This window comes from Pygoscelis adeliae, unplaced genomic scaffold, assembly GCF_000699105.1.
Source record: "Pygoscelis adeliae isolate BGI_AS28 unplaced genomic scaffold, ASM69910v1 Scaffold71, whole genome shotgun sequence".
Taxonomy (NCBI): Eukaryota; Metazoa; Chordata; class Aves; order Sphenisciformes; family Spheniscidae; genus Pygoscelis; species Pygoscelis adeliae.
Genome location: NW_008824356.1, coordinates 1504759 through 1528709, shown reverse-complemented (window position 1 = coordinate 1528709; position 23951 = coordinate 1504759). Strand labels below are relative to the sequence as shown.

The 23951-nt window shown below is 37.2% G+C and overlaps 1 protein-coding gene across 1 annotated transcript in view; it reads right to left on the bottom strand.

Moving 5' to 3' along the window:
• Window positions 1-3051: 3051 nt before the first annotated feature.
• The window catches only part of AKAP6 (A kinase (PRKA) anchor protein 6), a 239706-nt gene continuing 218806 nt past the window's right edge, over window positions 3052-23951 (bottom strand). The window contains 2 exon segments of the mRNA XM_009319363.1: window positions 3052-4005; window positions 9120-12550. Coding sequence (XP_009317638.1) covers window positions 9161-12550 — 3390 coding nt within the window. The 3' untranslated portion in view covers window positions 3052-4005; window positions 9120-9160.

The window sequence follows — 23951 nt, the reverse complement described above, 5'->3', positions numbered from 1 at the left end:
TCTAGTCCTTAAAAACATTTCTAAAATCAGGGGAATGAACATGCATTTACTAAGCAAACAGTAGTCACATGAAAAATGTAAGCAATCCAGGTTGGTAGAAAAAGTATAGAAGACAGGGTGAGTCTGAAAAATTAGAAGCACAGCACTGAAAGCAATAGATCAGATGTCATTTGTTGGCCAAAATCCCTCTCAAAGTGATACTATTATTAGGAATAAGTTTGTAGAAACTTGTCAGCGGAGGAGATTGACTTGGCTGAGGACTTGACATCCCCGTTAATCCTCTCAAGCCAAGTATGAGTATGGTCTGGCCTAAACATTAATAATCCCTTTTCTGTGCACTGCAGCACAGGAACCTCTACAACATTGTTCCTCATGTCTTCAAGCCAAAAAAAAAAAAAAAAAGCAGCCCTTTTATCAGATACATTTTAGTCAAAATGTGTTGTTTTGCTCAACACGGGGGAATTGGAATAAAATTCTAAAATATGTGACGTGGGAGGCTATTGTCATCCATGGATCCTGTCACCAAGGAGGAAGGTCGAGACTGACATCTAACTGACAGTGACTCTTTGAGTTTATTGTGAAACAAACAGGAACAATTTCAGTATCTTTGCCTGTGTTTGTATGCTTACGCGTACACCTGTATACAATGAACAGCACAAACAACCATAAGGACATAGAGATGCCACCTGAATTTCTCTTACTGTAACAAAGGTGCAGAGGCACTGTTCCACAAAAACTCTTTGACTTACCTTGGGAAAAAGGCAAACCATTAAGTGAGAAAGACTGGGGATATGGTTTACAAGGCTATCCATGTATAAAACTACTGTGATTACAAAACACCTTTTAAATCGTGGTCCCAGGCATGTGTTTTACCACCAGTGTTAGTGTGCATTCCCTTTGCTTAGAGCTGGAGAGCTCTGGCTCTCCGTGGAAGGAATGCGAAGCAGGCAGGAAAGGGAGATCCACGTGTCAGGGCCATTGCTGTCAAATGGCCTCCTCACACATTGCAGATGTTGTTCAAGCATGAGCCAGAGAGTGTGTGGAATAAAAAGCAGCCTATGGAACTTTAGGTGGGGATAAATGCTGCAGAAAGCTTGCAGCATGCTTCTACACCACAAGAGAATTTCACCAGCAGGGAACAGGATCTATACAGGAATCTATGTATGAGCTGATCTTGGAGGTAATATTGGTACAGCAACATTAATTTTATGCTATACCAATATTTCTCTTTAGGGAGTTAGCACTAGAACTTCTTGCAAGTTCTAGGCACAATTTGGCCATAAGCATACGACTTATACCAAGACATGAACCAATCCTGTAGAGTACATATCAGAGATTTCCTTTAGAAATCAATTTTTATTGACAACAAAGTCCAATATATTCTGAGAAGAAAAATAAAAAAGGTAAAGCTTCTAAAGCATGCCAAAAAAGGAACAGTTGATAATGATGGGTCTTGCGTCACAGTCATAAAAACGATGACTTTATCTCATGAGACCAAATATTATAGATCTGGGAATACTAGGTAGATTAAAATGTTCAGCAACTCTCAGAAAGGAACCACAGAAATTTGCGTTGTGGCCATATAATATTCCAGATATTGTATGATGAATATGTGGTTTATTGATTGGACAAGTACCACTATTTTCCCCCAGGAAAAGAAGCGGATTTGTGGCAAATGGCCTAATAGAATGGTACAAGTAATTGATGGAGTTCTGCACAGTCTGTTGGATGAGGTGACAGGTCTGAAAAGCCTCAGACTTATTAGTTTTCCTGTCATCATAGTGTAAGGTATGACTATAGTCAAAGTAAAATTAAAAAAATACAATATAAATCAGAAAATGCTAGGGAGAAAAAAAGAATGATTCCAAACTCAATTCCCATGTCAAGACAATTTTAAAAATCACGTTTGAAATAATTCATAGATGAACATAATTGTCACTGTAAATATTTTACTAAAATTAGGAGTTATAGTCCAAATTACTTTATTTATAATTCAAAAAATATTTAAAATATATTAAAGTGATCTTTAGCTATATAGTGATACATTTTAGGTAATTATAGATTAACCTATTAGATTTGTACGTGTTACAAGATATGCAAGAGCAGAAAACTTTATGGATTCAAAAGGCTCTCTTAAAATTGCTTCTTATTATTTACACTTTTCTTTAAGCTAAGTTGTTTCTGCTGCCCTACCCACATCATAGCCTACCCAAGGCTACGCAGTGGAAATTTAAATTGACAAATAAATAATTTGTCTCTTGCAGTAATAGGAAGCTGTTAATAATTTGGAAAACATGAGGGGGTTTTTTAAATACCTGTTCCTTCATTGTTGTATAAATATATCAGCTGGTCAGTGTAGTTCCTCTAAGCGACTAGCTAAGCTTGGCAAACTGATGCACATTTCTTAAAGGAAGAAGAATTGTGAAGCTTTTTGTAAAAACATTTATGTACTTGGAAAAATAATGATAAAAGGTGGTATGGGAGAGCATTTCTTGCCTTTTAACTTTCCTGACATGCCTTCCCAATAGTGTTTTTAGGAGATGAATGCCATGTTTGCAGAGATAGGTTATAAAGCTGTCTGGCTTGTTTTGGCCACCCAATATAGTTTTAACCCAAGATAAAAACATTTAAAATGTACAGTCTAAGTCATTGAAACAGCCAACTGTAAAAGTGTCTATATAAATATATATAAAGCTTATTCAATACAATTACATAAATGAAAGAAATTTTAAGAATCAGACAACAAACTGTTAATGATAAACGAAGAAAAGATCTGCTATAAAAGTATGCTTGATCATTGCCACCACTGCAGTCGGCAGTGTACTAGATTAAACTACTAAATATTTGTGTCTCCTTGTTTGGCCCAAAAGACCTGCAGAATCTTTAATGAAAAGGTTCTTTACCTCTGAGCCAGGTAATACAAATCTTCAGCAGCTATAGAATTGCGTATCTCTAGGGAATATTTGCAAAGAAAAACATATTCTTCTGTACGTCGATATAGCATTCTGTTCTTGGAACGCAGGTAAAACAGATCACCAGTTCTGCTTTTTTTCCCCAATAAACTATGTTTATTATGCCAATTCTAATTACCATGCAATCTAATGGTTTTAAGGCTTATATTTTCCACATCACTGGACATCACAAACATGAAGGCATTTTATACTGTCATTATACATCAATGTTTGCACTTGGTTATACATATATACAGAAATTATTCACACATCTTAACCTTGCTATTTCCTCCTTTCAAACCAACATAATTTTACTGTGAAAGCAGCTTTTTAATAAATGATATAAGAAATACAGCAAGGCACACATTTTTTAAAAACTTTTTTTCTCATTACCACCTCAAGAAGCATAAAAAACCAAAATGTTGTACTTAATTCAGTAGAATGTCAACAGTTCCTAATATACAACACCATGTAGTTGTTTCTTGAAGTGTTGCATAGATTAAATTTTAAAATTAAATAAATAAAATGCCATTTATTTTAGTTGCTTAATTTTTAGATGTATTGAATCAGGAGGGCTAATGACTTCTTTTTGCTGCAATCCAACAAAAATGTCACTTTAAAAGTAAAATAGTTTCAATAAACTTATGCATTTTACACATAAATATTAAATTTGATACATAAAATAGAAGAGTACTGACAGGTACAGATCTGAAAAGATGAACCAGACGGATCATGAATTCCGTGGAACTTCAAAACTTTAAAGAACAGAACCAGTGGTAAGTAGTACAGGAGCATCCAATTTAGGAAGGGGGGGTCATTAGAGGTAGCTTGGGAGAGGAATCCCTATGAAAGCAAATGGCCTTGCTACAATACAAAATGATCACTGAAATAGGACTAGCATATGCAGTCTGATCACAAAGCCAACATGGACAAATCACATTTGGAAAGAAAATTTATCTTGGGAGTCAGTGTAATGAAAGGCAGTGATACAATGGAATTGGAGGTCATCCCAGGGTTTACAGGATGAACCTGCACCTGAATTGCAGCCAAGTGTCTAAAAGGAAACAAAAAAGTAATAGTAGGTTACAGAAAATGAAGTTTTATTTGCAAAACATAGCTCTTCCAGAACAACCACAGATAGTCATTAGATGATCACATGCCAGAGCCTTTAATGCAGAAGCGTACAGTAGGCAAACAATGACTTTTAACAGCCTGAGGTACAAGTTAGTGTAAAAAATTGTACTGATGTAGAAAACTCATTGATTTTTGTAAAGACTTTGTTTCTAAAGAAACAAGGGTAGTCATCAAATCTGACCTTTTCCCTGGATCCTGTCCTTATCCTTACCTGTGAACTTACCTTCAGCGCACTCAAAAGTGCACCGATCAATGAAAACATAGGAATTTTCAAAAGCCAAGCAACAAAAAGATCTACCCAGCACTTATTTTAATATTTATGTAAACATATAGAATGAGATTTCAATGAGGAGGAGGAAAGGATTGTCACAGAAGTGGTCCACGAATAGAGCTGTCAGTGTCATCACTGTATTTTAAAATTGTAAATAGCTATTTAGACACTTCTAGTACTAGCAATGAGTTAAATTTTCATACTATAGAATTATCCAGCTCAGAGTTTAGGGTTAAACTATTCATCAAAGCGCACAGGCTTATGATGAGGATTATGAAGAAATAACTGTCGGAATACAGCTCAAAGATTAGTGCCAAGTACATCTCATAGGCATTTCCTAGGAGGCACTCCAGACATGCATTATGTGCCTTCCAAATTAATCAGGAATATCTGGATCTATTCAGTTACCTTCTCCTTTGATCTTATTTGGTGTAACTGACCCCCCTCATTTACAGAAGAAATATACTTACATGAAAATAGTGAAAAGCTCAACAGTTTGTTTAAAAATTAATGAATAACTGATCTCAATAAAGGGGAAGATTATATCAAAAGGTTTCTACAACTCTGGCATGAGTTTCACATAGCTATAGTAAGAAAAGTCTCACTGATGGATTATGTCAGGTTTTTCAAAAATTATGTAATTCACAGACAATACAAGATTATCTGTTTATTCTATTTTTTTTTTTAAGTCAGCTACTGTAAGGAGCTAAAAAGTCAGACTGTTTTAAACTCTATAAACAAACATTATAGTATCTACCTCCCTATAAAAACCTCTAGGAAAAAAATGGTAAGCAAAGATTCAGATTATTCTTGTAGTTCCAGTCTCTAAAAGTAAATTATTACATATTAACTGTTGTGTAAACCTGTATATTACTTTTCTCCTGTAATGCATAATTAACGAACAGTCCTTTGCATTTATGTATCAGCTTTTATCTGTGGATCTCAAAACACTTTTCAGTGAATAAATCATGCTTCACAGGTCCCATTGATTATTATTCTCATTATTTTGTTGCTAAAAAACTGAGGCAAGGAAGGAATAAGTCATACAAAAAAATCTATTGCTGAGCAGGAAATAACAGTCAGGCCTTCTGAGTACCAGTCCTGGGTTTCTCCTGGCTATAGTAAGTGGCAGGATATTCTGGCTAACATTGCAGCACTGTCAGATAAAACTAATTTAGTTTTCTTAAGCCCAAGTAAAATTTTTTTTTCCCTAAATTAAGTTAAAACTTAAGTTTAAATTACAAATTCTGCACAAAAGGAAGGAAATAGCTTTTGGACTTATTTGTAAGAACTAACAGGTTACACACAGAATTCTAACGTACGCTCTAAAAAAAAACTTTCAACACATTACATAAACCTCCTTAATGTATTGATCTCTACGCATATTGAATATGTGAGTAAAAATTCCCATCCCATTGGTGAGTCATAGGTCACAGTGACAGCAGAAGATTGCATGATCTCATATACAGAAAGACAGTTCTTTCAAGCTGTCCCCTACTTGAGAAATAAAATCAGCATAGCTTTATGAGCACCTCTGTTGAAGAACTCCGTGTTGGCTCATATGAGAGCCTAGTCAGTGCTGACAGAGATATTTTTAAGCCTGCTTATAGAATTGTTATTATTTTCCCATAATGGTCATTTTTTGTAGCAGACCACTAACTAACAGGATTGCAACATTTGGCAAAAATATTTTCTTCACTATTACTTTTATTCTCCCATACAGCCAAGGTAAATACTAAAAGAGTATAAAATCAAACTACATTTGAAACTATGCCTTTTTCAGCTTTGAATTCTCAGTATGCTTTTAAGGTACACATATACTATAGATTATTTTTCTCTAAGTATTGAAGCTACACATGGAATTACACATTTAAATGAGCTTACAGCACAGGTGCTACGGGAAAAATAATGGTGTTTGCCATTTATCTTTCAAATTAAATAATGTGTTTTTAAATAGTAACTTTTTTCATAATACACTTATGGGAACAACATTTATCTGTCACATTTTAAAAGATGTATTAGTAATAAATGTAAATTACCTTTGGAAAATCAGTAATTAGCCTCATCAAAAAATAAACAATCTGCCACCAAAAAGATAATCTTTAGCATAGTTAAGCATAATAACTGTTATTTGAATAAGTTAACAAATTAGGATAGATTGCTTCTGTAATTCATTCCCCATAGCATGAGAGATGAAGTTAAAGCACCAAGCTTGTGAATGGGGGCAGGGAGCTCAGACTTCAGTGAAACCAAATCTAGCAGCTCATATTTTCATTTTTTGATGTGCCAGAGATAAACTATATGTATCCTAGGGCTTTACTACTGGGAATAATACAGTACATAATTTCCATGGAAGCAATGCTATATGTATCAGTTAAGAACCAGTATATCTTCCTAAATATAAAAAGTGGGATGTAGCGTGAAGGGCTTTGTTACCTTAATATTTGTCAACCCCTGGGCAAAAATTAAAACTATAACATAACCCTATTAAGTTGTTGCATACAGACTCTGCATTACATTTTATTGCATTGTGGGGCATTTATTAATATCTCCATCCTCTATGTCCAATCTTAGCCCTTACACCAACTGCGTATTGTCATATCCCAGTCTTATGAAAAACACAGCTGGCTACCATGTACGTAACTATGAAGTTCTGAAGAGTGAGGAAAAGTTTATACAGTATTTTGAGATCCTCAGAGGAAAAGTACTAAAAAATTGAAAAGACATGTTGTACCTTCATCGCTGAAAGAATGAGAACAAGAATAAAATCACACTCACTATAGTAAGTATTCTTCCTCAAATTAATATTATAAAAATGAGTGAAAAAAAAACCTAATAAAACAGTAATTTAGGAAAAGCTTATGTTTACATAATTATCACTTATCAACCTCAGACTTTTGTCATCATCTCCATTTTCAAATGGGGGCTTCCACATACACATAATCCTTTTAACGTAATTCTAGGATATATAGTATCATCTATGAGTTTTGTAATTCTCAGTTGATTCCCATTGCTTCTCCAGTTGTTTGGATGTGTCCAAGTATTAACCTAACTGGCAATCAACAGGTCTTGATAGCCTATTTCAAAGCCATTCAAGAAATATCCTCTTTGCTATGATGGTTCCAAGATAATGCATTATTCAAATAGATACATGTCGAAAGAGATAGCGGCAAGCTGTAGACTATTGCTGTCATAACCTAAAGACTTTGCTAGACATATTTATACATATGTGAATGTGTGAATGCTGGGTAAACTGCCAATATGCGCAAAAGAAAAGCCCAAAGCATAATCATATAATATAGCAAAATCAGGAAATGCAGAAGTTGTTAGATATCTAATAGCAGCAAAGCAATCTATTTCATATAAATAGGCCCAGATCCTCTACTACAGCTACATAGTTTGCAATAGGAGAGTACTAGTGGTTTTCATGGGCAGTGATGAATAACAGCCTTTCCCCCTAGCAACGTCATGGAATCACAGCATAACTTAGGTTGGAAGGAAACTTGAACATTGTCTGGTCCAACCAGGCTATTTTCAAAGGTAGATCAGATTATTCAGGGCCATGTCCGTTTGAATTTTGAAAATCTCCAAGGATGGAGATTCCAGAATTTCCTGGGGAAACCTGGTCCCGTGCTTAGCCTTGTGTTTTATTGGAAATTCCCTTGCTACAGCTTCTGGCAAGCAGCAGCATTCGGAATTGGAGTAGCGTTTGGAGTTGCCATGCTGGCTCTGGTCTACTGGAGGAGTATTTCCAAAGACTAATGGCATTCTATACAGCTATGCTGGCTTTTGGGTCACCAAACTAGTGAAACTCAAAGCAGCAGTGCTACACGCCAGGATCTGATCCAGAAGTTGCTTTGTAGATCTTCTTTTGTTGTTAAATGTTCAGTTATCGTTAGACATTTATGTGAGGTCAGAAACTCCAGATCTGAACCACTTTCAAACTTTGGAAGAGGTCAGAGCCACTTTTTCATCTTAGGTTCCACCATCTTACTTATGTTTCAGAACGCTTACCACAAAATAGAACCGAAGCTTCCAGTACTGCTGTGTGGCTATCAGTTTCCATCTGCTTTGGTATTCAGGTCTTTATTCTACACTACCCTCACATTATACTCTTTAATGATTTGCAAAGATTTCTTATTTTGGTAACCTCAACTTTTGGCCTAACACTGTGTTGTAATAATTGTGTTCTTAATAATGGCTTACTGAACTTAAATCATGGTAAACTGACATCAAGAGATGACTTCTCTACTTATTCTCCAGTCTGCTTAGCCATTCTTCATGGCTTGTCTGGAAATATTGTAGAACTCCAACTCACTAGTCATCCAAAATTCTTGTAAAACCAGAAGTTCAGCTTCATCAACTGCTTTTGAACACCTCATAAGGCCAGCTGACTGTGGAGAAGGGTATCAATGAGCACAGCTGGATTCTGGTTCCACAGCTCAGTTGAGGAGGTAAGAGGAGGCTGATATAGAAATATTATGTTTGAAGAATTCCTAAGTTCTGCCAGATAGCAGATTTCTTCTAGAAGGGAGCAGCTCCAGTCAGTGCAAAGCCAAAGGGCAAGAAGCAGTTAGTATTCACTGCATTGTTGACCAGTGGCATGTAAATTGGGATTATAGCGTAATCAAAATAAATGACATGGCACTATCATAAAACAGAAGCCCTGGATGGTGATTCATCGTACATTTCATTGTACAAAAATGTAAAAAAAAAGGGAAAAAAGGTAAAAAAAATGAATGTGCAACTTGTAGAGTACATACCTGTTTTTAGGATAATGTACGTGCCTGGAGAGGGTTACATTCTATCTGTGCATATTTATATGTCTTTCCTTATGAAGATTCAGAAGATTTTCTTCACAAGTAAGAGTATTACTGTTCTGATGCAAAGCATCCTTTTTCTGTGAATGGCCAGGCTTTAACTGAAACTCTATAGCTGAAGCCCCTTCAGAAGCAGCAACACATCCTTTGGGCTCTTCAGTTCCAGGTGATTTTCCTGTACTACTCTTTTCAGTGCTAAGCTCTGAAGAATTCTTTTCCAAACCTTCAGTTTGCCCATCTGAAATCAGCAAATCAGCAGCAGCATTTTTCAAATTGTTTGATGCACTTTGTTTGTTAGGCTTGGGGACGTTTATATTATTGTCATCATCACATAAGAAATATAAATCCCTACCTTCAGGTGAAGTTTTAACTTCTTCTAATGACTCTAGAGTCACTTCACCTAGTGACTCTGGAGATATTTCAGAAATAGTGTTAGAAGTAGGTTGCTGCTGCTCAACCTGTTCTTCCTTAGGACAGGCTTCAAAAAAGCATTCAATATTTTCTCTCTCATCTGTGAAGTCCAGTGGCACAGGAGTGCTGCTCTTTTCCTCTATGTATTTGATTACCTCTCCACAGTCACTATCATGAGAAGAAAGTGAAAGATAAGAATAAAAGTCCCCTTTTCTTAGCTGAATGGGTCTGTGAGAATGTTCTAACACTTTTTCCTTGATCTGTGCTAATGAAGCTGGAGCAGGTGACTCACATTCAGGTTGTGACTTACTTTTCAAAGCTGTTGACGCCATGTCTATTATCTCCCTCACAAAATTGTGTACTGAGCCATCTTCCATGTTTCTTTTATCAAAAGCAGCAGATTCACAGTTACAACATGAATCAAGACTGTTGGCTGAAGAGTCGCATTCTGCTTCGCTGGATTTCAAGGCTGTACAGCAATCAGTAGATTTTTCAGCAATGCTTATTCTATGTTGTTGACCATTAGGTAAGGATGTTTGTAAAGCTGTATCTTTTATGTCTACACAATTTGTTTCTGAGGAAGATTCAAGACAAGGCTTTTTAGCAGGAGAGGAAGCAACAGAGTGATGATCAGGCTGAAGATGACTTTGACATTCTTTTGGAGGGTTTCTGGATCCATCTGATGACAGAACAGTCTCCTTGCCATCCATATGTGAATCATCTGAACTGTCTGTAAATGCTTCACAGACACAACATTCATTTTCAGCTTCTCTGACATCAACTGATGCATGAGTTTTGGGACTTGCTGATGTTCTGACAAGACCTTCCTTTTGACTGCCAAGAGTATTTTCAACATTGCCATTCTCCATATCATCCACAAGCTGATCCTTCACAGCCTGAGAGATATCTTTTATCAGGTGACTCTTTGTTCCTTTTTCACGATCACGTGGTACATTCTTACTATTGCCATTATTTTCTGATATTTTCTGTACTGAACCATTCAATAGTCTTTCAATGCTTAATGTATCTGTGGCTTTTGATGTTTCATTACTAACTTCTTTACTGCGCTGAATTTCATCACTGAGGTTACTTTTTCTCTTCTCCCTTGTCAAAGAAAATTTTGGTCTAATCCAAGTTTGGAGTTCATTTTTTATATAATCAAGTCCTGAAATTAAATTGCATTCTTCATAAATATCCTCATCAGTTGCTATACTGGAGTCATCGTCTTCATCTTTGATACCTAGCTCTTCCTCAGTTAAGGTAAGTGTGGAACTTGAAAGCAAATCACTGTCATCTTCATCATCAGTACAAGCAGAAGTGCAGGAGACATTAACAATCATGCTGACATTGACATCGCTCTCATCAGCTACAGATCTATTAAGATGTTTTCTAAATGACGCATTTGAATCTGGTATTTTATTTCTGTGCAGTACAATGTCTTCAGAGCAGAGAGAAAGATCCTCGCTGCTGCTGAGTTCAGTGAGAGAAGCTGCTGAGTCTTCATTGATTGAGGATGCAATATCTAGAGACAGCTGTCCAGTAAAAGACATTTTTTGAGAGCTACTTTGGAGTGTTATATCAGAGATGCTGCGCTTTATCTTTTGATCTAAAGGACTCTGGATATTCTCTAAGCGATTTAAAAGATCTAATGTCCTTTTGCTGAGCTCTCCAACAGAATCACTGCTTGCACTTATGTCTCCTGAGCCATGATGACTAAAAAGATCTTCGTTGCTTTTGTAGGAAGTCAGCCAGCTCTCCAAAGAGGTGCTTCGCTGAAGACCATCTCCACTTTTAAAAATACCTGAGCTGAACAAATCACCTACTACAGACAGAGATTCTAATGAAGAACTACGAGATAAAGTTGAAACCTGTCTTGTATTCTCTGTAACAGTTAATTTTCTTACAGTTTCTGCAGATTTACAGGAATTGGGATCTGATTCTCCAGGGATACTTGCCAGAGTATGGTCATGAATAAACCCATCTGGTTGTGACTCTCCAGGCTTATGTTCAGATTTACCAGGTATTTTATCAAAACAAAACCCATGGAAAAAACTGCCCTCTGTATGCGTTTTGTCAATTTGCGATTGTTTCATTATGACAGGTAATTTGAATTTGGAGCCTTGAAGATATGAGTAATCATAAAATGTGAACACATCATGTTTTCCTTGCAGTTCTTCTAGACAGACAGGGTTACACATAGTAATGCTGTCCAAATCCTCATCATTTTCACTTCCACAACATGCAGAAGGTGCCAACTGGAAATCATCTGAGAGACTAGCGTGGTCTTCTTCATCTTGCTTTATTTTTTGTTTTATTACATCGACTATATCATCCACTTGAGTTTCTGCATGCCCAATTTCAGGATTACTCTGAGTGCTTTCAATATCATTTAGCAGAAAAATTTCTGAATTATTTGTAGTTTCTGTATCACATTCACTCACTATCCCACTCTCACTCTCAGAATGCCTGCTTATGTTTCCACTCTGATAGATATAGTTATATGGTTTTGCCAATGTGGTCCCCCCTATTAGGTCTGGCAGGGATTTGGTAGATGAAAACGACGAGTCTTTACTAAGACTTTTGTTTAAAATGTTAGACTGTGTTACATTGGAGAGTTTGGATGGCTTTTTCATAAAAGGCATGTGTTTTTTTTCTGATAATTCAATATTATGAAGACTATAGACCTGATAGATGTGAGGATTTGGAGGGGAAGTAATGCTGGGACAATAAAGAGGACTTGCACGATCACTGATACTTTCGTCTTCATTCACATTGTTATCACCACATTCTCCTGAAGCAGGTTTCTGGCTTAGATCGTCCTTCTTGAGCTCCTGATCAGGATCACTTAAGTCTTCATGAATACTGATCAGCTTATTACTTATGTCAGTTTCATCCCATTCTAGTGCATCTTCACTTGGGCCATTTAGATCCATCAAACTGGGATCAATAAAGTTCAGAGGCTCCTGTAAAAAAAAAGTCAAAGATTAAAAATATTTACAGCTGCACTTTAAATGTGCTTCCACTGAAATCATATAACTAAATCAGTGGGAGTAAGGTGCATTTTTGGAACAGTGATGAATAATAGGCTTTTAATTTTGTTGCATTTTTTGTACCATTAAAATGATCAATTAAAATGAAACCTGTTAAATTTTGCATGGTTTCTTACTCATCTTAGGTGGTTTTTTTCTTATTTGCTGTCAAAATATAATACAGAAATTTTACTTTTCTTTAATAGAGATTAATTGTGGTTAGTCATTTTATATGTAACAAGTTTTAAACATTCTGCAGAATCACATAGGAGTGTGGTAGTGTGGTAGTAAAAAACACGCAATTAGCGCTTTATTATGTTGGATATATGAGAATCTCTCTTAGCCTGCTTAAGGTTAAAAGAGTTAAGATATAAAGGATTTATTAGAGGATTTTTGAAATGTTTATAACAAACTTTTGTGTTGTCAGCCTTAAAACAACAGATCTAATGCACTGGAAAACACAAGACTTGATGAATTTTTATTAGAATTTCTATTTATTCTTTACTTGATAATAAAGGCAGTACTAATGACCAGTAAGTAAGACTAATGAATGTTAATATCTTCAGCTGTGAGAACAATCAATCAGTCTAATCAAATACTACATGAATTTCAAATATTGTCTGTGCTGACACCTTTCTCTGGGAAAGGGCTGGTAAATAATTGAGCTAAACTCAGTTTGCTTTTTTAAAGACTTTTGTAACTTTCCAGTAATATTTGCTATTATGACTCGGAACATATAGTATCAAGAATTGTTACTAGATAGATATAACAGATACTAGATATTTGTTACTCCTTCTGGAAACACGTGTGGGAGAGGAAGAACATCTTGACAACTTTTCTCACTCAAATGTGATGTGTCAAGTGGCCAACAGTACGGACTCACCTTAAGCCCCTCAAAATAAGACAGAAGTGGTCCCTGATTTTGGGGCTGGTTCTCTGAGCACAAATTAATTTTACTTTATTTTTCTATTTATTAAGAGGCCTCCATTTTAGTGAAGACTTTGCTTATACAATAAGTCTTGTAACAGAACTGTTAACTAATGTAGAATTGTTAGTTTAAATCATCTTAACAGCTGAACAATGATCACTGTATCCAGAAAAGCAAGCACTTTTTCAAAAAAAAAAATTCAACTATGATCTCTTGATCTCTTGAGCTTTCTTGGAGCAAGTTTTGTTTTTCAAATACAGCATTGATCACACGCCAAACAGCAATCTAAATCACAACAAACTTACAAACTTACAGAAATACAAGGAGATAAAATGAGGCTGTAGTCCAATGAAGTGCAGTTGTACACAACTTAGTTACTGACTTAGATTCATCAACACTAGGCCAAGGTTAATTGTGAAGGGGAAGGCATGTATCTCTAACTGCAATTCTCAGCTGGGAACTCTCTTTTTGAAGTAGGAACTAAAGCCCTTTTGTGAAAAATCATGGGATGTTCTCCAACAGCTCAATAGTTAGGGCACTGATTTTGGGCATGGGACACTTTGTCAGACTGAACATAAGAGACACGAACCAGGTTCCCGTTCTCTCAGGAGAAGTTCTACCTATATGCTGTTCTGAAAAGAAGCCTGCGTCTCCTGTTTCATTTTGCATAAAACAATTAAATATTAATTGGGTCATAAATAGACGAGGAGAATTTTATCCTGCAGTGCAGTGTTTAGCACATTTGACTGGCAAGAGGCACAGATAGGTCCAAATCCCTGCTCCAGTGTCTATTTATTTATGGATATAGGTGGCACTGTTTCTGTGCAAGACACAAGGCTATCCCATCCCAGTATGTCCAATGGGATGTAGACCAATGGCTGAAACACTCAACTGACATAAGGAAGAATTATTTTCTCCAAATTGGGCAGAATAGCTATCCGCCATTCAGCACGGTGATATGATTATTAATATATTTGATAAACCAAGATATTCTCCATGTAAGATGTCCTTATGCTTCATTTGGCTTAGTTGTAAGGTAGGTCCCTGAGTACTACAGCTGTGTTAAGATACTGCAAATAATCATGGGCAGAAGTATGGGTGCCAAAGAATTTTTTCCTCCTTGGCAGGTTAGGAGGCTTTTGGGATTTTGAGAATCTGTCATGTCTAATGTTGAAGGCTAGAGTCTCTTTGTGGATCTACCTACCCCTTTTATGGAGCTTTTATGGAGTAAATTTGTTAGAGTCCTCCCCCCCCGTGAGATATTGGCTAGTGATAGCTTAAATATTAGATTTCCATGAAAACACCCATTTGCTAGACAGGTAAGGCTATCAGAGCAGTTCTGTACATTGTGGAGTTCAGAAATCCATATTTGGATTTGCCAGTTTGCCATGTTTTCATAATGGCTCCTGACTGGTACTCAGTTGGATGCAGTTTCCCACCTATAGCTGACCCTTAACCAAGCTGCAAGTAAAAACAGGTGCAAGAGAATGACAATTAAATTAAGTTAGTTTGAAAACCTGTTAGATTAAACAAGAAATCAGCTACAATTACTCAGTTTGTCTGTGGCATGTTTTACGACTCTGTCATACCTAGCATTAGGAAGACATCGCTGTGAAAAGCTTCCTAAACTGCACAATTTTACTGTTTTAAGCTTCTGCCAGCTGCAAAAAGAAATTCCTGAAGGCAGGAAATCAGCAGCGGGTTCCAAGGATTTTATGTTCCATAGAATCTGATTTCGTTGCTCAAAACCAAAACATTTGGTCCTTATTGGTCAGGAAGATAACCTTCCCTCTGTAAATCAGCACTTGGCTGCCTTGTTTGTTCTGCAAGTCAGATGGACTAAAATAATAAAACATGTAAAGTTGTGACCTCAGCCCATTCATCTTCACTGAGTGCTCCTTACTTCAAAGCCTATTTTTTATTCTTCAAATGCACATGCTTTTCTGAGACCTGGTATATACTCAGAAGTTTTGCAGGCATAGCTGTGACAGTAAGGGATTTGATCATATTTTTTTTCTTCTGCTTGTCACAGATATACTTCCAAAGGCTCTTATGTAGATAACGTCATTTTACCAGCATAGCTTTCTCTGTCCAAGGAACTGACTGAATTGATATTAGCAATTACTACTTTTCTTATAAGCATCATCTCCCTTGAAGAAACCTACCAGTATAACTTTAGTGGTTATCAGGTACGTTGTGTTGGGTTTAACCTCAGCTGGCAACTAAGGCCCACACAGCCGCTTGCTCACTCCCCCGCAGTGGGACGGGGGAGAGAATTGGAAGGGTAAAAGTGTGAAAACTCGTGGGTTGAGATAAAGACACTTTAATAGGTAAAGCAAAAGCTGCGCACGCAAGCAAAGCAAAACAAGGAATTCATTCACTACTTCCCATGGGCAGGCAGGTGTTCAGCCATCTCCAGGAAAGCAGGGCTCCATCACATGTAATGGTTACTTGGGAAGACAAACGCCATCACTCCAAACGTCCCCCCCTTCCTTCTTCTTCCCCCAGCTTTATATGCTGAGCATGACATCACATGGTATGGAATATCCCTTTGGCCAGTTTGGGTCAGCTGTCCTGGCTGTGCCCCCTCCCAGCTTCTTGTGCACCTCCAGCCTTCTCAGTTGGTAGAGCACGAGAAACTGAAAAGTCCTTGACTAGTGTAAACACTACCTAGCAACAACTAAAACATCGGTGTGTTATCAACATTGTTCTCACCCTAAATCCAAAACACAGCACTGTACCAGCTACTAGGAAGGAAATTAACTCTATCCCTGCCAAAACCAGGACAATTGGCAGACCTTACCAAGTACAGACCAAGTTTTAACTTTGAAACAAACCGCTCGGCTTAAGTCACAAATGTTTTGTATTTGGCGTTTTCAGCTGGGGTATATGTTTTCCCTTCCTTTTTTTACAAAATTTAGCAAGCTGCTCAAACAAGAAAGAGACTTTAGACATTGAGGTAGTTGTTGGAGAGAGCAGCACCATACAGACTCTTGAATAAACCTCTGGAGTGAAGAATGGAAGGTGGTGTCACTCCAGCCTGTGTTTGCACTGACAGCAGTAACAGGGTAAAACCCAGGAATCCCTGAGGACTATTTTCATCATGTCAGGTGTCTCCTTATCAGGCTGCTCAGTGCATAGGTAGGGTGCTGGAGGATTAGAATTATTATGATAGTAATAGATTATTAGGTCTTGCCTACAGAAAATTTAAAATTCCCCAAACTGATCCTTTACTTAGTGTTATGCAGAGGATGGGAGGTACAACATCGTAAGTGTCAGCTTCAGCTGGTGTCAGAGCTAAATTCTGATTGCTCACTTTACTGGGAAAAAATGCTGTTGTTTCTTCTCCTGTCTGTCTTGTTTTTCACTCCGAAGAACTGTATAGTATTGCACAATGCATCTTTTACACAAAGCAGACAAATCTTTTATTGCCATTTCCAATTGGGAAAACTTTACTAGTGTGAGAGCCGCACCGTATTTTTTATCCCATTTCAGTTAATGATGAATGTGGCTCTCTTACAGAGTTTGCACTTACACACTCCAAAAGATGTTCTACCTAGCCTGGTTCAAGGTATCACTCCTTGAACCACAAATTCCCAACAAGAAAGGGGTCTGTCACAGACAGACATGATGATCTCCACATGTAAGAAAGGCTACAATTAAAGAGGAGCTTTGAGTGTGCTACAGAGCTTCAGACTCCAGTGGGGTGAGCCCTGTATGCTGACTCTTAAGTCTTGGCCTTGCTGAAGTCTGTGATAAAACTTGCTGCAAAGGTACCGTTCTGTCTGGCAAAAATTCTTTGGATACCAGCTGGTGTAACTGATTGTACTAAATTTCCTGGAATTTAGAAACTAGTTTTTTATATGTGCAAGAGTGTATGTGTATAAATACACATACACATATATGCATGTGTGTGTGTCTATATGTCATCTTTCTAAAAATAGTTATCTTTAAAGTAGGTCAGAGTGACTTTATTGTTATAAAGTCACTAAATATGACTACGTCTAGAGTAGATCTTGATGGTCACATGGTACACAGTAAAAGAAGGTATATAGTTTTGACCAAGCAAGTAAAAAAATAACAATGGAATAAGAACAAGAAGATGCACTATATTATGCATATTCCTATTTTTAAAATATTACCACTAGATAAGCAACACTTAGGAAGCATTTGCTGTTGCATGAAAAGTTTCTAATATAATTAAGCCAAGAACCAATTAAATTACAGACTCAGAAGAGTGAGAGGTTGAATTAATTGTAATGTATTTGAAAGTGCTGCTTTAAGGAGTTTGGCTATTCCTAATTTGAACCCTGAACTATTTTGCTCAGGACAGTATTCCCATTTCAGTGGGATAACTCATGTGGGTAAAGTTAGGTGTGCACTTAAATGCTTGTAGGGTTGGTGTTTAATGGTTAAACTGTTAATCTGCTGAAAATGTCAATGGGAAGAAATAAGACTATTAAGCCAAATAAAGACATTTCCTTAACCCCAGTGCTCTTTAAGGATAAGTCTCAAAAATGCATTTTTTCATTTGTTTCCTTTACTAAAACACGGATAGTTTCGCTTTTTCTGCAGCAAATTTTATTAAACAATGATTCTCTGTTTCGGCTTCATTTGCATGTGCTACTCCAGTACAGATACTTTGTGTTGGTGAAACAGGCCTGTAATGTAACCCCTACGTACCATTATACTTTTTTAAAGGAATTAACATGAAAAAAAGAGCTTTTACAATAATAAATACAAACTCTGTTCCTCCCTCCCCTGCAACATATCCTTCAGTTGCTGTGGACAAATTATCCAAACTGAACTGCACTTAGGGGCCAGGGGAAAAAGAAAGAGAAAGAAAGAAAACCATCCCCCATCTCCAGGAATGTGTGCACATTCAAGGAAGACAAACATGATTTTGTCTTTTGGAAAATGCAAGCATGCCAAGTACTTCTGCTGAGGGAAATAGTCATGTGTACAGTACCCACTTCACCTCTGCTTCACTTAAGTTCATTTTCTAAATGGGGTTCCCTATACCATAGCCAACAAGAAAACCGTCCCCATTTCCCAACACTAACGTTTTAATATGCATAAGCATATGCCTAATATTCCATGTGCATAATACTGAAGTGACCTGCACATTACAATATGGTCTCAAAATGTATGGAAGTGGTACGCTTTATCACAGATCACTAGAGAAACTGATCATGAACATACGTATTTGTTATAATTGCAGTTAAAAGAAGGTATATGAGTATTTCCTGAGAAAATAAGATCCAAAACTGTGGTTCATACTTTCTCTTGCTTCATTTTACAATCATTATTGCCTCCATTGATGAAATAGTATGCTCAGTCCTGCACAGGCAGAACCTGTGCTTTTCTGTTAGGCGTTATGAATGCTTACAGGTATTGCCAGGGTCCTACATGGGTGGTTGTATGTACAGATTCCTGTACCACAGGAAGGACACTGACTTCATAGAATCATAGAATCATAGAATCATTAAGGTTGGAAGAGACCTCCAAGATCATTGAGTCCAACCGTCAACCCAACACCACCATGCCCACTAAACCATGTCCCTAAGCGCCTCATCTACACGTCTTTTAAATACTTCCAGGGATGGTGACTCAACCACTTCCCTGGGCAGCCTGTTCCAATGTTTAACCACTCTTTCAGTAAAGACATTTTTCCTCATGTCCAATCTAAACCTCCCCTGGCGCAACTTGAGGCCATTTCCTCTCGTCCTATTGCTTGTTACTTGGGAAAAGAGACCGACACCCACCTCGCTACAGCCTCCTTTCAGGTAGTTGTAGAGAGCGATGAGGTCTCCCCTCAGTCTCCTTTTCTCCAGGCTAAAACTTCACCTCTGACTTCACCTCTGCTCTCTGCAGTCACAGATGTCACCTGCAAGGATCTCAGTGCAGGCTAGGTCTTATGGGAACAACTGAGGTTCCACCATTGCTCAGGTACCTGTCTTTATGACGATGTTTGAAGTTCTCTGGTAATGCTCAGAAAGAAAATTCTAGAGGATAGGATTGTCATATCCAGGTTTTAAAACTGATAATCTTCTTTGTCATGATAGCAGTTTTGTGGGCACATCTTCTAAGCAACAGATGAAATAACTGCAGTGACATTTTAAGAAGATGCCCAGCTGAAAACTATTAGTCCCTACTAGTAGTGGAGGTGTTTTAAAAAGTCAGAGAAATTGGCCATTCTTCTGCTATTTAAATGTCACTTGATGATGCTAGGTAACACTCTGGGGTCAGTCGTGCCTCCACATGAGTCCTGTGAGGGTCTTCTAACTTTCTTGGTAAGCTGCCTGCAGTACCAGATGGCCAAAAGAAAGAGTGAAAGGCTCCAGCCCCTCCACCACACACCAGTCGGTGCAGACAAGACAGGCTGGAGCAGAAGGTGAGCCGTGTCAGCAGAAGGCCTGCAGGAACTAACTTCTATCACAGATCAAGGCAAAAGCAGGGACTCAACATGTTTAGTCCCTGTGCTATGCCCAGAGCACCGCTGCTAACACACTACCCATTACTCCTTTTCCAGCCTCTATGGAAGCAGCAGCCTCCTTTTTTGCCACCGTATCCTCATATGGCTTTCTAACATCTCTGGTTCTCATTTGCCGAAGAAGCCCTTTAAATGTTACTAGAGAGCAGAATAACATCTATAACATTTTTATATCGAATCATATTGTCATCCAAATAGGTTTACAATCCCAGACCTATATTCCAAGTTGTGTATTTGGGCTTTTTTTTTTGCTTTTTTTGTGATGAGAAAACCTGGCTACATGGCATATTTTACTGACTGTTGTTTTTGCTGCTTTGTAGTTTTCTTTTCATCTGTCAAGAGGTTACATGACAGGATTTTTCGCCCTTGAATGTCATTTCAGTCTCCCCTTTACTTCAGAAGAATATATGATTTTCTTTGTGCAAGAATCCAACACAAGCCCTTTATGAAACTCTTAGAAAAACATTTCTAGCTTTACCCAAACTCAAAATGTTGCCATGCACACCTCGTTCAGAAAAGAACAAATCCTGGCACTCCACCTCAGATGCATGCCTATGCAAGTTGGTGGGAGTTCATCCATGCCAAGTCTCAGAATTTGACCCAAAGATCAGTCTTTATGGTTAAGACAAAAAAATCCACCAAAACCAGGAAATCTGTGGAACTGACTATGCTTAAACAGGTTTAACTATTGCTTGTCTACACTGCAGAACTTCAGCACAATTTTTCACTGGTACGCCTGTATTGATGGCAAATCAGTTGCATTCTGCATTCAGATGCTCATGAACAAATTTGTACTAGCATAGCTACAGCTACAATGAAATCACTATTTTTTGTCTTTGTACTAGTTAAGAGGTCTGCATACTGGTTAAGAATACTTTCAGTTTAGTATCATTTATATTGGAACTGGTACTCCTTTGATAGTGTACTCTCAGTTAAACCAGAACAACTCAGTGGACACTATAAATGGACTCAGTAGACGCAACAGCATTCTCCAACCTACAACAGGGACATCAGGACATCTGGAATCACAGTTTTTAAGAGCTTTGTTTCAGCAGAAATGAGTGTTTGTGAGAAACACTAAAGAGTTAGAATCACCATAGAAACAGGTAGATATAAGGTACAAAAGAATGGGACATAAGCCCTTGGGAGCTTGACCTGAGGAGAAACCTAGAAAGATAGTTTTCTCACTAAGAGCTGGAGGAGAGAGGCTTGAATTTCTAAATAAAAATTCTTCCTGTATACTGGAGGGAGACTTTATCTATTATTTATGAGTAACAGGACTGCATGAAGAATATCTGGCTCTGTCATCAGTTTCTGCTCCTCATGAAGCAGTTGAGAGACTACCAAATTTAGCCTAATTCATGTTATCAAAGAGAATGGACTCTTTTTTCCCGCTATTTAAATTTTCAACACAATTTTTTCATAATCTCAGTTCAGGCACTTCCTGAATTCATTGATTCACCATCTGTAAATTTGGGATATTGGCTAGGGGGGAGTCAATAAGCAAGTATTGTGAAGTCAAAGGCTAGAAGAATGCTGCATATTATAACTACTTGCACAGTCTGCCTACCTTTGGATTTCCAAGTGTTAAGTTAAACACCACAGTTGTCAGTAAGTGGCAGAGAGTTGTCCTGGTGATGAATCAAAATGACAGTGGTAAGCACCTTGAGGCTACAACAATACAACTGTTCCTTGCCATTACACAGCCCATGTCTCAAAAGAGCTGCTTTTCAAATGTTGCAAAATAGAAACACTGGCCTTATCTCCAAGTATAAGAGGTCCCTAAGCAGAGCTCTTTCACTAAGATCATCTCATCCTTGAACTTGCAGATTTTTTTCCTTGTCTCCATCACTGGTAAGTGATGAAGTTTGTAGTTTTCTCTGTACATAATAGATGCCAACACAGCCCTGGAGCTGGCTGGAAAAAAGGATTGGAATTTTCAGTCTAATCTAGTATGTCGAATAGATCCTGTGCAATGTCTCAAGTGCCAGTGTTATATGCACACTTTGGTTTGGTCACTTGAGAAATGATTTAATATAAGCATACTTTGTAGAAGTTCACTCAGAAGAAGACAAAGTAATAGACAACTAGTTCTTGTTATGGTGAGAGGTTTATATTTGCCTGCCTTAGTTTGGCTGAGTACAAAATTACAATGGGGAGTACCTCATTATTACAAAACCACTATTGCCATTGTTCAACTTTCTTCTATTACAGGGGAGTTTATTTTAAATGTTACACCGTCTAAACTTGGGTTCAAATTGGAACATAAACTGAAGATTTAAGTCTATCCACAATGACTATTTTCAGTTCTGGTGAGGCACAAAACGTCCAATGAGTACTAAGAGTTTACAAAGTGGTGTAATAACTGAGGGTCACAGGGCTATTAGTATTAACATTATTAATATGTGTTGTTAATATACAACTTTAAAGGATAGAGCTCAAAGTCTTTCATGCAGCAGCTCAGGTTTGTACTGAAACTGCATGTTTGACATGCACCTTTTGTGTAATGCTTAGAGATTTTGGAACAGTTTATGGTATTTGGTTTCACACTGAAGCAATATTCCTCCCCCCTTTTAAAATAAAAAAGGATTTTTAAAATAAAGTGTCTTTCTGCATTGTTCAGTAAACCTGCTGGATGAGCTGTGACTCCATAAAGTTTAGGAACTCATTTATTGTGTTGGTAGATCAGACACTGCATTTATTCACACAGTGCATCTCTAAAACCTAGCTTTTATTAGAGCTGTGGGGAGGCCCAGTCTTTCTCCCTTCACTCGAGAAGGTGAAGCTCAAGAAGATAATTAACCATGAAACAACGAGGAGGCTTGCTGGGTAAGCACTAGTGTGAAAACAGTTACTCCTCACAAAAGAGGGGAAATTAGCTGGCTGGATAAAAAAGGAAGTGTCAGACTGGAAGACTGAAAGGACTGCCAGCATAAGTAGATAGCTCTATGCATCATTAATGCAATTTTTTTAACACTTAAACTTCACTGTTTTCTAAATTTAAATGCATTTAAATGCTATGTGTTAGGGGAGATTAATATGCCATTTTAAAATAATTTCTCTTTAACTTTCCATTTTCACGTATCACCAGTTTTAGTCACCCTTCCCATGTATGAAAAAATCACTGCCTCTTACTATTGTATTCTTGTTTAGAAAGCCAATGTAAACAGAGTGTTCTAAAAAGATTCAGTTCGCTCATTGTATTTTACAAGCCCATTATTTTACATTAATATAGATACTTTTATGAACAGAAAGTTTGTTTTGATTTTACTGTTTCACAGAGTAAAGACTTATGATGTGCGTTTCCTTTCAAAACTTCCTTCTACTTGAACAGTGTTCCCTGAAGCAGCCACATTTTTGGCAGAAATTCAGTTATATGCTATGCCAAAAGAAATAGAATAAACAAACACTGCTTAATGCAGCTGGCTAGGTAATTTACATATTACTGCACGCCAAACACGAAGACCTGAATATGGATTAGAGCTACAACGATGACACGAACGTCTTATATGTAAGGAGAAATGAAATTCAGATCATTGCTAAAGATTTACATTTTATTATTTAATGTATATTATAGTACCTCAGACACATAAATGTATGTAGATATTTAAATATTAGGTAGATGTATGTATTATATTTTCTGTATATTTAACAGAAAAATGTGCTATAAATATCTTGAAAAACTGTTAAGTGGCTACCTTCTTCAAAGTTTTGTTCTGGTGAAAGCAGACTACGTAAATGACCACATCCCAGTCTTTGGAAATAGTGAAAAAAACAAATACAATGAAAACTCTTTAAGCATTCCTTAAAAGTTCTTTGCTATACATAAAAATATAGTATAGGTAGACCTTCAAATCTGCAAGTTCATGTGCTTTCAAAAAGCATCTGTCCTTTTGGGTGAGATGAACAGTCCA